We start from the raw sequence: 16,909 nt of genomic DNA, 5'->3' as shown, positions 1-16,909 counted from the left end.
GATGAGTCTTAATCTCAGTTCTTGTGTACCTCGAGGGTAAGTACTGCACAAGGTTGGTGCTTACAGGATAACTCACTGCATCATTTTAAAAGGTTTAACAGAGGCCACTCTTGCCTGCACTTCTGCAGGGACTAAAGATGGCTGGATCTACACTGAGGGTATTAGATAGGGTGTCTTAGGCTGGGTCTACACTACAGCGGGGGTCCGACCTAAGATACGCAACTTCAGCTACGTGAATACCGTAGCTGAAGTTGCGTATTTTAGGTCGGCTTACCTGGCGGTGAGGACGCGGGAAAGTCGACCGCTGCCGCACTGCTGCTGACTCCGCTGCCGCCTCTTGCCGAGGTGGATTTCCGGAGTCGACGGCAGAGCGATCAGGGATCGATTTTACCGCGTCTTCACTAGACGCGGTAAGTCGATCCCCGATAGACCGATTGCTACCCGCTGGATCGGCGGGTAGTGAAGACATGCCCTCAGGCCTGCTTACCAGCATAGTTGGTGTAAAATGGCCTTGGGGTACTTATGAATCAGGCCCGTAGACTTCAGTGAAGACTGTAGGATTTGTTCCATGCCTTTATGGGAGCTGTGCTTGCCAATCCAAGGGCAGAAATCAGTTTTGAGTTCATTCTGGGGGGCTTTTTGAGCAAGAAAGCACAGAAAATGTAAAGAAACCTCTGTTTAAATTGTCTTTTTTTCCTTTTCTTTTTTGCCGTGTGGCATTTGGCTATTTCTTGGCTGCCGTCTGGCGTACACAGCAAACAACCCTGTCAGCCAGCATTTGCCATCATGCCACTTTGCATCCAGAGTGAAGATAAGCCATCTCTGGCTATGTCATGTGTAACAATGCAACTTTATTTGGTGGAACTAAAAAGCACAGAATCGTGTGGATTTAGCAATCAGCGATGAAAGGGAAAAAAAGAAAAAAGGAAAGATCAACACATTTAAAAATTAAAATCTTGGTTCATTCATTCCCCACTGCTCCAGATTTCCTTTGTGATACAGCAGGGAAACTATGTGACTGTCCCTTTAAAAGCCATCATACCAATCAGCAGGTTTAACTGTCAAGCAAGCTGATGTAAGGTTCTTTGAATTACTGAGTGAGGGATATTCTTCCTGCCAGGTCCTGTCCCCTGTAGGCATGGCAGAGAAGTATTATAGGGCAGTCCTTACCTTGGGAATTAGCCTGCAAGACCCCAATGCTGTCATCAAACTGCATAGATTTGATGTTGAGTGACGCCAAGATGCATTCCTTGTCCTGCAGCGAAGCATCATCAATATTATTCTGATTGGCTGACAGGATAACGCACATGTCGCAGAGGTTGATGTTGACAGCCCTTAAATCAGCCCGACTTAATGGTGTACCCTTCGGCATAGTGAAAAAAAAGAGGGTGGGGGGGAGAGAGAGAGGGAAAAAAAGAAAAACAAATTAAAGATTGAGAAGGAGCTTTGGGAAATTATTTAACAAGTATCTTCTTTATGCTCTGACATTAAGCTGGTCTAACTATGTGCCAGAGAATAGGAGATGTGTGCTAATCTAAAGGGTAGTTGGTGCTGATGGCAGCATTTTAGGTTCAGTCTCAATACTCAGTCAAGCTATTACTAACAAACAAGAAATAGGAATAATGCCAGCATTCTACATCTCATCTGTGACTTGAAATTGTCTTGATTTAAGTCACTATATGTGGCAACCTCTGGCTTTCTGAACATAATGAGGGGTGTGTTCTAAATGTCTGTTTATCTAATATCAGGTCATACAGGTCTCGGGCAAAAAAAAAATAACAATTTAAACAGGAAAGCTTTGTGTGTCCTACACATTCTAACTGCAATCAAGATGAAGCTATTTTTCTAAAATGTGTACTACCTGGAGCAATACACAAGAAAGGTTAATCCTTTCCAATACATGTTTTTGGTGCTTCTACCAACAAAACACACTGATATTTAAAGTTATGTGATTAAACCCTTTGAAACAGAAACAGGATGTTAAGTTAATGTGCACAATTCATATAATATTTCCTGGAGCTACAATTACCTATCAGAGAATGCAGTATTTAAAATGAAATGTTGTGGTAGTTAGTGGGGTTTTTTTTTTCATAACTAAGGCAACCAAGATACAACACTTAACCTGCTACATTTTATACACAAGACAATACTTACTCTGAAACTTAAGATATGGACTATTTAAGGCAAAAGGTACTATGTCTAGGTAGCAGGGGCAGTACTCAGAGCCCTGTGCAATAAAAAGTGGGTTTATGTGTGTGCCAGGCACAGCTCAGTCAGCTTCCACAGATTGGTACCCACAGACCCTAATGCTGATGGAGACACTAAACATTCCCTTTGTGTGAGTTGTGTCCCTGGGTCCCCAGAGCCCAGCCCCAACTTCCTTAAACACTGAGTGACAAGACCCCAACCCCTCACCTCATGGTCATTCATGCAGAACAGTCAGGAAGGATGATATCTGCTGATCTCCATGGAGCATTTTCAAGAAGAAGATTTTGAATGGCACAAAGGGCAGTTAGGAGCCCCAACTCCATTCAAAGTCAATAGAATTTAGGCACCCAACTCCTGTTTGTGCCCTTGAAAAATCTCCCCCCAAATCCCTCACCAACATCCCCCAAAGGGAGGTGGTTCTCCAAGGCAGATCAGCAGCAACCTGCTGCAGATCATAGCCACAGCGTCTTCTAGGAGAAACAAGATGACTGAATTTTAAGCCTGGTGAAAAGCATGGTGCCCTAGTTTGCAGAGCCCAAGTCACAGCCCAGTGCACAACTCCAGGAAGCTTGTAAAGGAAAACTAATTCAATGTTTGTGTCTGTGCTAGTTTCAGGCACAAGGCCGACTATCTGAGCTTTCACACAAGAACATGGGCCTACTGCTGCAGTCCTTTATTCATACTACATATCTTCCCTCCCCTCCCACACATACATTGGAAGAACATTATTTACGTTGCAAAGTCAGGCACTCAAAAGTTAGGAAATGCCTGATTTAAAGTTTTCATGCAACGTTAATTCTGCCCAATGTGTGTCCATCCTTCATACTAAATGAGGCAGTGGTCCCATAGAAAAAAAAGTAGTGTGTAATCACGTAATTCAAAACCGAATCATAAAGCATATGTACAAGGGAGCAAAATTTGAGTCTTTTGATCTAAGGATCAAAACCTTACAATATCTCCTTATTTTGTTAACAAAAATAACATTTCACATTGGATAGGTCTGTAGTAACAGCTGGATTCTGCTCTCTCACACATCATCAAGAATATTATCATCTAAGTTCTGATTGCTGAATCTTTATTACTGGTAAGAGGCTTGACTTTCAGATGTCAGGCTGAATTTGCAGGGCTGGCAGTTATGGGGAAAAAAAATCTTTCACAGGGAAAATTTGATCTTGAAGCCATTTGTGAGGCACTAAATACAGAACTATGCCATGTCGCTGTACAGCAATTGCAGAACAGAAACAAAGATTAACAACAAATCTTAGCTTTGGAGTAACCATGAATTGCAGCATATATTGGGCAAAGCTGCCTTTCCATTCAATAAATGCTGTAATCCGTACCCACATTAGGCTAAATGTATCATTGGTCTCTGAGAGCTTCTGGGCTTTGCATTTTTGTTAGTAAAAAAAAAAAAATTCTAAAAATGGTAAACTTGTATTCTACTTTTTTATTCTGGTAAGTAAGGATTAAAGAATTCCAAAAGCTGAAACAATAGAACAGCCAAGCTTGCTTTACTGAACTTTTGTAAAGCACAGAGCATCACTTCTGCTATCAAACCAAGGGCCTGAGTCTCCATTGCTTGTGCTTTGTGAAGTCATTTACACCCGTGGGTGGTAAAACCATACTGAACTGGAATTAATCATTCACTTACACTGGAGGTAGCATTCTGCACTCACTGCACAAGTGTGAATGATGATATGAGAGAATGGAGAATCAGGCCCTTTGAATTTTGGACTCAGAGGATGAAATCTTGACCCCACTGAAGTCAATGGGTGTTTTACCATTATTATTAAAGGGACCAGGTTTTCACGCACTGTATTTAGTAAATGCTTACCACCAAACTGTGAACCCTTTTTAAAAGGAAGGGCTCTTAATGAAAATGCGATGATCATTCTCTTATATACAAGAGAGCTTGCAGGCCAGCATGTATCAAGCCTTTACAGTTATAGATAGATAGACAAATAATAAAAATTGTTTTCAAAGGTTTTCCAGGCATAAATAATGTCATAAGTAAGTACTGTCATTCTGTCAGAAAAATCACAACATCAGAACTGGCTACACGCAGGGCACTAGAGTGAATGTTCAATAGATAACGCAGCTAATACATTTGATAGCAGCTGAAATTCATCCTTGACAAGGGACTGAACAGTGCTGCAAATTTCTTCTAATAAGGTCTCTCAGGGCTCAGTTTTCATAGATATAGTAAAGGGGAAGGGCTAAGTCCTGAGGCCTATAAACAGACAAAAGTAAAAGCCTATGATCAAAGTCAATACGAATCTGTCCAGTTGGTGTCTAAGTAAAAAAAAAAAAAAAAGTATCAATATTGTGGTTTTGGACTTACAGGCAAGATTGAAACCTTGGGGAAGTTATGTAGCGTCTCCCATTCCCTTTTCAGATATTCAAGTGAACCCACAAACACAATGTGCTTGAGTTCATGGTAGTGAAAGTTGCTGGCTCGTAATGGCATCACTAGATTTCTTACTCCAATCAATGCAGACTTAGCATCCCCGAATATGCAAACGACCACATGACCACTTAAAACTGTCATCGCTGCTTCACTCCGTGTCTGGGGGGGAAAAAACAATAAGGGAAGGGGGAGATAAAGCAAAAAGAAGCATAAATCATAAACTGAATTCTAAACCAAGAAAAATGTACTTTCTTGTCAATATCATTCATGCACAGTGAAGCAGGATGACATTAGTAATTCATTATTATATTTATTATTTATCTTGCATGGAGTGTGGTCAGTGCTGTATAGACAGAGGGAGACATGATCCTTGCCACCAGGAGCTTGCAGTTCACAGGCAGAGGCCTGGTCTACATCAGAAAATTAGGTCGGTTTAACTACATCGGTCAAAGATGTGACCAGTGTAAACTATGCCACACCCCTGAGCGGCATAGTTAAGCTGACCTAAGTCCCCATGTAAAAAGTGCTAGGTCGATGGAAAAATTCTTCCCTCAACCTAGCTACTGCCACTCACAGAAGTGGATTACCTATGCCAATGAGAGAACCTCTCCAATGGGCATAAACAGTGCTTACACTGAAGTGCTACAGCTATGCTGCTGTAGCATTTTAAAGGTAGACAAGCCCAGACAGTATAATGCAGACATATATGAACAAATTCTGGGCTCAGATATGTTGGTATAAACCTGTAGCACTCTATTTATTGGAGTTACTCTGGATTTAACTGAGGGCTAAATTTCCCCCATCATGCATTTGGTGATTTGATGGTGGATTTATTTCAGAGTTCAGGACACTCTACTGTATGAATCATAGAATCACAGAATATCAGGGTTGGAAGGGACCTCAGGAGGTCATCTAGTCCAAGCCCCTGCTCAAAGCAGGACCAATTCCCAACTAAATCATCCCAGCCAGGGCTTTGTCAAGCCGGGCCTTAAAAACCTCCAAAGAAGGAGACTCCACCACCTCCCTAGGTAACGCATTCCAGTGCTTCACCACCCTCCTAGTGAAAAAGTTTTTCCTAATATCCAACCTAGACCTCCCCCACTGCAACTTGAGACCATTGCTCCTTGTTCTGTCATCTGCCACCACTGAGAACAGCTGAGCTCCATCCTCTTTGGAACCCCCCTCAGGTAGTTGAAAGCAGCTATCAAATCCCCCCTCATTCTTCTCTTCTGGAGACTAAACAATCCCAGTTCCCTCAGCCTCTCCTCATAAGTCATGTGCTCCAGACCCCTAATCATTTTTGTTGCCCTCCACTGGACTCTTTCCAATTTTTCCACATCCTTCTTGTAGTGTGGGGCCCAAAACTGGACACAGTATTCCAGATGAGGCCTCACCAATGTCGAATAAAGGGGAACGATCACGTTCCTCGATCTGCTGGCAATGCCCCTACTTATACAGCCCAAAATGCCGTTAGCCTTTGGCAACAAGAGCACACTGTTGACTCATATCCAGCTTCTCGTCCACTGTGACCCCTAGGTCCTTTTCTGCAGAACTGCTACCCAGCCATTCGGTCCCTAGTCTGTAGCAGTGCATGGGATTCTTCCGTCCTAAGTGCAGGACTCTGCACTTGTCCTTGTTGAACCTCATCAGGTTTTTTTTTGGCCCAATCCTCTAATTTGTCTAGGTCCCTCTGTATCCGATCCCTACCCTCTAGTGTACCACGCCTCCCAGTTTAGTGTCATCTGCAAACTTGCTGAGAGTAGGGTGACTATAGCACTATAAAATATCGGGATGGGGGAGCAAAAAAAAAAAAAAAAAGGAGTTTCAAAGGGGCCTGGGGCATTAGCAGGCCCCGGCCGCGCGCGCTGCCCTCCCGCGGAGCCTCCCACCTGGGCATATGCGGCAAGTGTTGTCTGGTCACCCTAGCTGAGAGTGCAGTCCACACCATCCTCCAGATCATTAATAAAGATATTAAACAAAACCGGCCCCAGGACCGACCCTTGGGGCACTCCGCTTGAAACCGGCTGCTGACTAGACATGGAGCCATTGATCACTACCCGTTGAGCCCGACGATCTAGCCAGCTTTCTATCCACCTTACAGTCCATTCATCTAGCCCATAGTTCTTTAACTTGGCAGCAAGAATACTGTGGGAGACCGTATCAAAAGTTTTGCTAAAGTCAAGGAATAACACATCCACTGCTTTCCCCTCATCCACAGAGCCAGTTATCTCATCATAGAAGGCAATTAGGTTAGTCAGGCATGACTTGCCCTTGTTGAATCCCTGCTGACTATTCCTGATCACTTTCCTCTTCTCTCAGTGTTTCATAATTGATTCCTTGAGGACCTGCTCCATGATTTTTCCAGGGACTGAGGTGAGGCTGACTGGCCTGTAGTTCCCCGGATCCTCCTTCTTCCCTTTTTTAAAGATGGGCACTACATTAGCCTTTTTCCAGTCATCCGGGACCTCCCCCGATCGCCATGAGTTTTCAAAAATAATGGCTAATGGCTCTGCAATCTCATCCGCCAACTCCTTTAGCACCCTCGGATGCAGCGCATCCGGCCCCATGGACTTGTGCACGTCCAGTTTTTCTAAATAGTCCTGAACCACTTCTTTCTCCACAGAGGGCTGGTCACCTTCTCCCCATATTGTGCTGCCCAGTGCAGCAGTCTGGGAGCTGACCTTGTTCGTGAAGACAGAGGCAAAAAAAGCATTGAGTACATTAGCTTTTTCCACATCCTCGGTCACTAAGTTGCCTCCCTCATTCAGTAAGGGGCCCACACTTTCCTTGACTTTCTTCTTCTTGCTAACATACCTGAAGAAACCCTTCTTGTTACTCTTAACATCTCTTGCTAGCTGCAACTCCAAGTGTGATTTGGCCTTCCTGATTTCACTCCTGCATGCCTGAGCAATATTTTTATACTCCTCCCTGGTCATTTGTCTAATCTTCCACTTCTTGTAAGCTTCTTTTTTGCGTTTAAGATGAACTAGTAATTAAAAACTAAGAGAAAAGGCAGACTGGGGGGATGAGGGAGATTTTAACCTAATGAGAAGCATTGAAGAATGTATCTTTCTGCTACTCTCATTTTGGTGCAAAGGGACCTGTTCGGGATACTGATGGCTTAACTTTGGTATTCAAATCTGCACTGCTCTAGCACAGCAAATCTTTATGTTCTAGTATGAGGAGTAAAAAGAATAGTTGTGAATTGTAAAATACAACCAGTTAAGAAGCAAACAGTGGTCAACCTGAAAAAGAATAAAGTGACTATATTCAGGATAATGTGTCCACAACTGGAGAATGAGGGTATAAATGGAGGGAGTGTGGGAAACAAACCACAACTCAAACACAATAAGGTCTGGAGGCTAAAGGTCTGAGTCTTCTCTCTCATTGGTTATACTTACATCACTCTGACTCTGCTGACTTTAATGCAGTAACTCCTGATTGACACTGGTGTGACAGCAGAATCAGATCCCCTTAGATGTGGGGAAACACTTCCAACAACTCTGGCTGCAAAAGCATATTGAAAAGGATTCTATTTGTCCACACCCAGAATTTTCGGTTTGCTTCCAAAGTTTATAGCTGGCATAAGTAAAATATTCCCTGGTCCAAAGTGTTTTTCTTGGACTGCCAGGAGTCGTTCTAAAGCTCCTGTAGCAAAATGAGAATGTCAAAACCCAGAATGCTTTTCCAGCTCACTGCCATTTCATAACAGTGTTGGTGGGTCTGAGCTAATGGAATGTTCAGCCTCTTGCACATCCCTTTACCCAGCAATGTAAGGAGCCTTAGTGTAAATGAGAATCAGGCCCCAAATGTTTTAAGCTGTTCTTGTAGATTTATAGATTTGTGTGTGTGTAAATGTTTTAAGACTATAGTCCAGGATCTGAGCCTGTGACTGAGCTGTGCTTGGTGCAGCTCAGGGGAGGACTCAAAGATCTCCCCTATGTCCTTGGACAAGCTACCACCAGCACCATCCTTAGTGTAAATTGGAGTAGCCTCTGTGCTGTTTTAGTTTACACCAGAGGCTTCTTCTGGAAGTCAGAAATAGCCATGGTGCAAGAACTTGACTAATAGTGACTTTTCATTGACAAGAACAACTGAGGGGATGGAAGGAAGAATCTGATGAAGCACTTCTAAATGGTGTTCAGAATTATCTGCTTATCTCAATGAGAGAGGTTAAATTTGTGCTGTAATCCCAGTCAGTCTTGAAGGCAGCTCACACATTCAGATGACTATTAAGTAAAGTCATTAGCTGATGATGACTTTCATATCTGGATCCAGTCTTGGTGCTGTTGCATTCCACTAATGGATATCATCCTATGTGCATCAAAATTATGATGCCAGTGAGGTGGATATTCAACAAAACTTAGCTATGGGCTGTGAAGAATTGATGAATAAAAACATTTAATGGAGTATAGGTCCATCAATGGTTATTAGCCAAGATGGTCAGGTATGCAACCCCATGCTCTGGGTCCCAAAACCTCTGATGGTCAGAAGCTGGGACTGGACGACAAGGGATGGATCACTCAATAAACTGTCCTGGTCTGTTCTGTTCATTCCTTCTGAAGCCTCTGATACTGCCCACTGTCAGAAGATAGGATGGACTAGATAGACCATGAGTCTGACTCAGTATGGTCGTTCTTATGTTCAAAGTAGCACATTTATTGAAGCCAGCAAACAGTAAATTTTTCTTTTTGTTAATCCATAGAGTAAATCTTTTCACTAAGCTGTGGCTCCCTGCTGCTTATTCTTTACACAGACTGCATGGAATGCAAATGTAGAATATAGTGCAGAGGTACTCACTATGGAGCAGTTTTGGCCAAAAGGTTTCTCGTCAGTTTAAAAAAAAACATATTCTGCTTTCAGTTGCACTGCTACAACTCCATTAATTTTCAGGTAACTGAGAGCAGAATGGGGCTTTCACATTAAAAATATTTAAGGACTCAATCCTGCAAGATGCTGAGCACCTTGGCTTTGATACTGCAAAACATTTAAACATGCACTTAACTTGAAGCACATGAGTAGTCCCATGCATGTGCATAAGTGCTTTGCTGAATCAGGACCTTACAAGACTGAACCCAAATTATGGTTCTTGTCTGAAAGATATGTATGTAAAAATGGTACTTTCCCACTTGACAAACCTAATCCCTAGGTAGGTTCAAAGTCATGTCCGCTTACTTGAGTGACACATGCCTTATACTGCTGTCAGCCCTGCACAGCCAACACAGCTCTGGGGCAGAGAAGTGAATTCTTTTCTGGTTCAGGCATCATCAACACAATTGTTTAAACAACTTCCAATTATAGGACAATCTGCGCAACCCCATCGTCTTCAAATTATGCCCTCATTTGCACTTATGCAGTAAGGTTGCACCGACGTACGCACAGACATAATTTGTGGACAGTGGACAGGAGTAAGTGAGGGCAGTCTTTTGCTCGCAGGATCTTTATCACTGGTGATGATGCATGGAACAAGAAAGAACTCAGCCAAACTTGTAGGTTTGAGTTTACAGAGCAGACAGTTATGGGGGAAAAGCCCACATCTATTTACTTGCAAACAGAGAAAAACTGATATGGAGTCAAGAAGAAATAATAAATGAGGAAACCCCACAATGCCATTTGTATAGGAACACTTTTCACAGTAGAAGAACATGTTAAGGTCATCCCTGACTGATCTGTTAAAAATATTTAAAATATTACAGCTGATCTCTGTCTCCCTCTGTTATAATGCAATACATAGTGATCCCTCTGTGTTATGAAGTAATGGACAGTAAGGTTGCCCCTCATGGCCTACTGAATACCCTGGAATGAATATTAATTTAAAATGTTCAGACCAAACTCTGGCTAACAATTTAGTCACTGGAATTGACTAGTTTATTGATTGTTTAAATGCCAATATTGCAGTTCCAAACAATGTCACGGTTATTATAGCAACCCCTGAGGAGCACAGGAAACAACCTTTTATGCCCCGATCGTTAGAATAAACCAGGGCTGTCACCATTATTGGTTACACCATGCAATAGCACAGGGAAAACGAAGACAGCAATCTCAAGAAAAGCTTTATAAACTGCGACAAAGTGAAGATCCACCAGGGAACTCATTTCATATATCATCAGTTTTGTGTTTGAGATCTGGAGTTAGTTACTTGTTACTCTTAGGTATGAGTACATGAACACAAACAGCACAAACTTTCACTGAATGTAACAGATTGTGATAGGCCTTCTAATTATTTTTAATTACTTGAGTCAGTTTGATGGCCCTCCCACTTTAACAAATGAAATGAATACACACTAGACCCAGTACACTATGTTAGATGGGTAGAATAGCAGTACCATTTACTCAGGCTTGTTTGAGTGCTTTAACACGTTGAAAACCAAGCGATAAATTTAAATAGGGGAAAATTCCCATTGACTAATAAGGAATAATGCATTAGCACCTTGTTTCAAAGAGATGAATGGTACATGGTGAATGGTCACCATAGCTCTGATCCTACAAAGATCTGAAGCACATGTATAATTTTAAGCTTCTGAGTAGTCCCATTAACCCATATGAAAATGTAGTCTCAGGATTTGGGGCCAATTTTCAGTGAAGTATGTAGGGTTATAGGCTAATATACCCACCAGGGTTTGCCAGAATGATGGCTCAAAATCCATCCATATTGCATTTCTGATTTCAGTACAATGGTTTTTTTAAATGATATAGATAACTATGTTAACCCATTAAACATCTCACATTCCTATTGTCTAAATGGGCTCTCTTTGGATGGAACTTTGTAAGACATTCTTTTAAGGCACCCACCAAAATGACCTTTTCAATGTCCTTTCCTGGACACCAATGAAACATCCCCGTGGAGTCATATTTTTTCACACTGGCATCCATGTTGTCAATCTGCTCATTGCCGGGAATTAACAAGGGGTCATGCCTAGGGAAAAAAAAAAACAAGTCACAGATAATGTAAGTGGAAAATATTATGAATTATGGATGGGAAAATATCCCAAGAGCTATATCGAAACAGGGATAAAAGTCAAAAATGAAATTTATTTACATTTAAACAGATGTTTTCAACACACCTGCCTTAGGGGAAAAAAGCTAATAAAAGAAGAAAAAAAGTTTTTAAATGTTGGGTTGGGGCCTGGAAGATTTTCAATAAGCTTTTCAGTTGATTTTAAAATGGTTTGTCACATTCATGTTCATAAATATTCTTTCTTCCCGCTACCATCCCTCCAAAAAATAATATCAAAAGAGTTGCTATTAGCATCTGCAATGAAGTAGAAGGGATCGGAACAGAGCCCCATGCTGACTGACTGGCAGAAGTATGGAAAGCCAATTACTTGCTTTTACCACATACAACTTCTGACGTGATGCTCTTCACAGTAAAAGCTTTAACAGGCTGCACTTTAAATATTTTAGCAATTTGCCCAATCATATTTTGCTTTCCCAAACTGAAGCCCTTTAAAGATTCAGCAGTATGTCATTTTAGAGTAGACTGACTAACAAATGCCCACATCTGGAATACATGATTTTAATACTAAACAACAGTGTCCATTTTCTGTGACAACTGTATCTGTGGTAACCTTCTAAGTGTTTCTGTAGCAGGATTTTAAAACCCAGGGCTTCTCAAAGGAGCCACAAATAAGAGACATTTTAATTAACTGCCCTCCAACAAATATAATTGTGTATGCACTTGCATACACACACACACACACACACACTTCATTAATTTATTTGCTGAAAAAAACAATTATTGAGGGAAGAGGGTAAGTGAGCTATCAAGGACCTACAAGATGCTAAATAAGAGAAGTCTTAGTCATAAGCATCATATGGCATCATTAGAATCAGTATAGCCTCTACAAGACACAGGGGGAACTGAACATTAAAAAAAACAGGGGACAGAGTTTTGTCTAACAAAGCCCACATGTTCCCCATGTTTTTGCACAGAACTTTCTGTCATGAAGGTCCAGGAATGAGTTTTCATTTCAGAGGAAGACATTAGTAATGTGAAAAAAAGACACCTACTCAAAGGCCAGATATTCAAATGTAGTTGTCCAAGTTGTGCCCTTGAAAAAAAAAAAAAGTGCCTGCATATTTGTTACACACACAAAGCCTGCACTGTCATGCCAAAGAAATGAGCTAAATGTGCTCAGAAATATTGGTCCGTGCACATGACTGCATGTTTTGTGCAGGACATGGATGCACACACATTATTATTATTTGGCAGCATCTACATAGGAGACCATATTTGAAAATTTAGCCCGGCTTTTAATTTCTTTGAACCAACAGACTATGGTAAGACTCTGCCTCTAGAATAGTCTATATGGGCAAAATTCTGACAGTGTATAAGCACAGGTTATCTCTCCCTGAATTGCATAGCCAGCATAATGTGATTCTATGCTAAACATGCTCACAAATAGGTGCCTGAAGGTGGCTTCTATAAAACTTACCCACTTTGGCAGCGATCAGTCCAACGTAACAGGGATAACACATAATGCTTACAGTGCCTGATTGTCCTCCCACTGAAGTCCATGGCAATATTCCTATTCATTTCGCAGGCACAAACCCACAGAGAGAGTGAGCAGGACTGGAGAATCTACTCATTTGGTTACCCATTTAAAACAAAGTACTTCCATGCTGTCTCCCAAGGAGGGAAGTAGTTCACCATGTGGCAAACACACATGTAGTTAGTGAACTTCACGTGAAAAAACATTAATCACGTGTATGGTTTTGTACTGTCACTCAGCACCATAATATCTGAGGAGTGCCTTCTATATTAATCAGATTGGCAGCAGGGATGTCCCTACAGATCTTCATGGAGACTGGCTCTGCCCCCTTTCAAGTTATAGAAAGCTCTGCTTAGGGTAGGGTCTCACTTTTGGGATAGGGGAAAGAGGAGGAATGTGGGGTTAGAAAGGGGTGGTTGATGCTGTGAGTGCCATTCTTCTTATGGTGTAAAAGCTGTATCAAGTAGGAATGTTGTGCAGAATTTCCTAAAAGTGGTCAGACTGTGGATTCATCTAATCTCTTCTGGAAGTTTGTACCACAGCTTGATCCCCTCAATTGATGGTGCTGTGTCCCCAACCATCTTGCGTCTCATTCCAGGCTTTGTAATCTGCACTTTGTCCAAGAGGAACACAACTCCTGAGATTTTGTAGATGGAAATACGAAATATATCGATAGCCGCAGAAGTTGTGTAATTGGTAAGAGTGTGGAGTGGGGTGAATACCAGCCCAGGAAGCACCCTGCTTGGCAAAGGTACCTGCCATTTGGTCTTCAGAAGTTCTTTTATGAATTCCAATGATAAGTCATCTCTATTGCAGATGGTTTAACAGTGTCCATGGTGGGAGAGACTCTATCATCGGTCCAGGGCCGCTCCTGGACACGGCGCGCTGAGGGGGATGGGGGCAGGCAGAGGCGGGGGGAGCTTCCAACATTCTTGTGGGGGCCCCTGCGGGGTCTGGGGCAAATTGCCCCACTTGCCCCCCTCCCCCCCCCGGGCGGCCCTGTACAAGAGCATTCATATGAGTTTGTGATAGAAACTTGCAACTAGAGCTAAATGAAGTACTCATAGTAAACAATTTAACTGAGGAATGTAGCCCCTTTTTCTGTTTGTGAATTATCTGCTAACAGACTTGGATTTTTATGGATTTATTTGTTATTGATAATTGTTTGATTAAAACCTTATGTAAATATATTTCAGCCAATAGGCTGTTGACTTAGAGTAGGTCTTTTGCTATTTGCGGTGTGTAACTGGGCAATTAAGGCATGTAGTTTTGTTTTTGCTCTCTGATTGGGTATACCACCATTTTTTATTGTTTGTATTACTGTAGCACTTAGGGGGCCCTAGCCATGGTGAAGAACCCCTTACTTGTAATCAGATACCGCCCTCTCCCCAACTAAGGAGCTGCTTTTAATATTCAAATTACTCTAAAAGCCATGTGCATAGTGAGATTGTCTTGAAAACTAGTAATCCACAACAGGGGGAAGAACTCCCATTGAGATGAATGGGTCAGTTCACAACCCTCAGAGCGATTGTGTCAGGTTGAATTAATCTCCATGGGGTGTTCCGATTCATTTGAGAACAACCCATGGAGACGAATGAACCACTTAATTCCTTTGCAAATCTCTCATGATGTAGAGGGTTGTGCAGAGCTCCTTCCCCTACCCTCACCCTGAAATGGAGTACGGAGCCTCCTTCCCAGATTGAGGGTCTGGAGGAGTCAGGAGAAAGGTAAAGCTAGTAGTTGAATAGCAGTGAGGTGTTCCCAGGAAGCCTCTTTGTGCCCCTCCATAGGTGCCACTTAACTACAACCCACCTCCTCAAAAAACAAGGGAAATTTGTAACCCAAAAACTTGGTTACTGTAGAACTGAGGTTGACCACCAGTTCCTGCTTCCAGAACATCAAATGCACCTATTCTCAAACCTCTTAAAACCAGGATATATAGAGTTAAAGTATATACCAGCATCATCCCACAACCTTAACTCTCCTGTCTTTGAATGATACCCCAGCCCACCCATGACAGACATTGTAGCATTCTATCCTTCCAGAGGATATAGGAAAGTGCAGGGACACAGCATGTGGGTACAATAGGAGAATCTGTCAGACTGTGTTCTACAGCAAAAACTGCATTTAGAGCATACTTCACCTGGCTATACCTGGCCTGTATTCAACCACTTCACCTACTATGTACAAATCAACCCAGAGCTACTAGATATTACCACTCTATGGCCCGTGTCCTAAGGATTCTCTCAGGAACATCAGCTTCACTTCCTCTGCTCTCCAGTACACTATCATGATTGCTACCTGTAGCCAGATGGCTACCCGCTCCTGCCCTGAGGGGTTTAAAACTGCCCTGGAGGAGGGCTGTGGAAGGGCTGCAACTCTAAAAGCTGGGCTGATTGGGGAAGCAGCCGCAGCTGGGCCACGCCCCAATCAGGCCACAGCTGGCCCTATATAAAAAGGCTGTGAGCCAGAGGCCAAGTAGTCTCTCTCTGCCTTCAGAGAGAGAAGGGCTTGGCTGCAGGGACCTAGAGGTAGGGTACCTGAGTGGAGCAGGGCTGGGGAGCTCCAGCCTGGAAAGCCCCAGTCTGTGGCCTAGCATAAGGCCAACAGGTACTGGGGGTTGCAGAGGGCAGCTCAGGGCTAGGCCAAGGCAGCAGGTCCAAACCCCCCTTGCCAGTGATGGGTGGCCTATACTGCAGTCTGCCCCAGGGAGCGGGGGCTAGTTGGTGATTGGCAGTGGCCTAGTACTGAGGCAAGGTGGGGCTAGTGGGTGGGGGTTCCCCAGGGAGGGGAGACCTAGATCTGTGGGGTACTCCCAGGGGGCAGCACCCAGAGCGAGGGACACGGGGGGCCAGTGTGAGGGACAAGGTGGATCACCAGCCTGTAGAGGGCACTCCAGATGCTGAACGAGCTGATTCCCAGAGTCACCAGCAGGAGGCGCCGCAGGGGTGAGTCCACTCCTCTACACTACCAGGCTGCTACAAATCCCCATGTCAAGAACAGACCGTCATACTCCTCTATCTGCACAACTCATATAACTCAGCCCAGCCACAAGGGGTCCATGATTTCTGGGTGCACCTGCACCTCTCCTCATATGGTCATGTGAGCTGTGGTGACCAGCTCCAAGTAATCCTTTCACCAAGTCAATGCCGCTATCCCTAACACAGTGAAGGGCAATTGGAACACATGCAGACAAATGAAAGAATATGATTCTGTGGCCCACAACCTGTTATATAAAATGGCTCATTTTTACTTAGTCATTCCTCATGTCTGCTTTATTTTAGGGCTGCCTTGGATGAAATATACCTACAGTATATCCCCTGAAGATCTTGCCAGCTCCTGGGGGCAGAGTTAAGGCTGTGGGGTGCACTGGTGTGCATCTTAACTTGCTCTTTTATGGTTTTCACAGGTTTAAGTATAAGTACATTCAATATTCTGGGAGGTACAAGGCAGTGCTGGCCAATCTTAACTCTGTGTTAATGAAGCTTTTAGGAAGTGTATAATTCTGTAACTACAAATGCACTTATTTACACCACTATCAGGTACTTTGTTTCTCTAATTTAACCTTTTCAACCTCTGATAATGAGAGACCCAATAGGGAAAAAAAAAGACAGATATAATAAATGGAGAGTAATTGTCTTAAAGTCTAATATTACCATTTATTAACAAATGGCTAACATATGCCAGCCGATACCATTGTACAACTCTCATGGGAATTGCATGTGATCATCGGAGAACAGAAATTGGCAGAAAGTAAAAGTTACCTTGGTAAACTCTAACAACAGTGGCTTCTGATATACCT

General features: G+C 42.9%; 1 protein-coding gene across 2 annotated transcripts in view; it reads right to left on the bottom strand.

Moving 5' to 3' along the window:
- The window catches only part of LOC112106608 (calcium-activated potassium channel subunit alpha-1), a 916,252-nt gene that overhangs the window by 71,311 nt on the left and 828,032 nt on the right, over positions 1–16,909 (bottom strand). For both annotated transcript variants that reach the window (XM_026653705.1, XM_026653706.1), the window contains exons 20-22: positions 11,408–11,531; positions 4,550–4,774; positions 1,171–1,363 (exon numbers count right to left, since the gene is read on the bottom strand). In XM_026653705.1, the coding sequence (XP_026509490.1) occupies positions 1,171–1,363; positions 4,550–4,774; positions 11,408–11,531 (542 nt within the window). The remainder of the gene's footprint in view (positions 1–1,170; positions 1,364–4,549; positions 4,775–11,407; positions 11,532–16,909) is intronic.

Source organism: Terrapene carolina, unplaced genomic scaffold, assembly GCF_002925995.2.
Source record: "Terrapene carolina triunguis isolate 2854851 unplaced genomic scaffold, T_m_triunguis-2.0 Scaffold147, whole genome shotgun sequence".
In the NCBI taxonomy this organism is placed as follows: Eukaryota; Metazoa; Chordata; order Testudines; family Emydidae; genus Terrapene; species Terrapene triunguis.
This window is presented reverse-complemented; position numbering and strand designations above follow the sequence as displayed.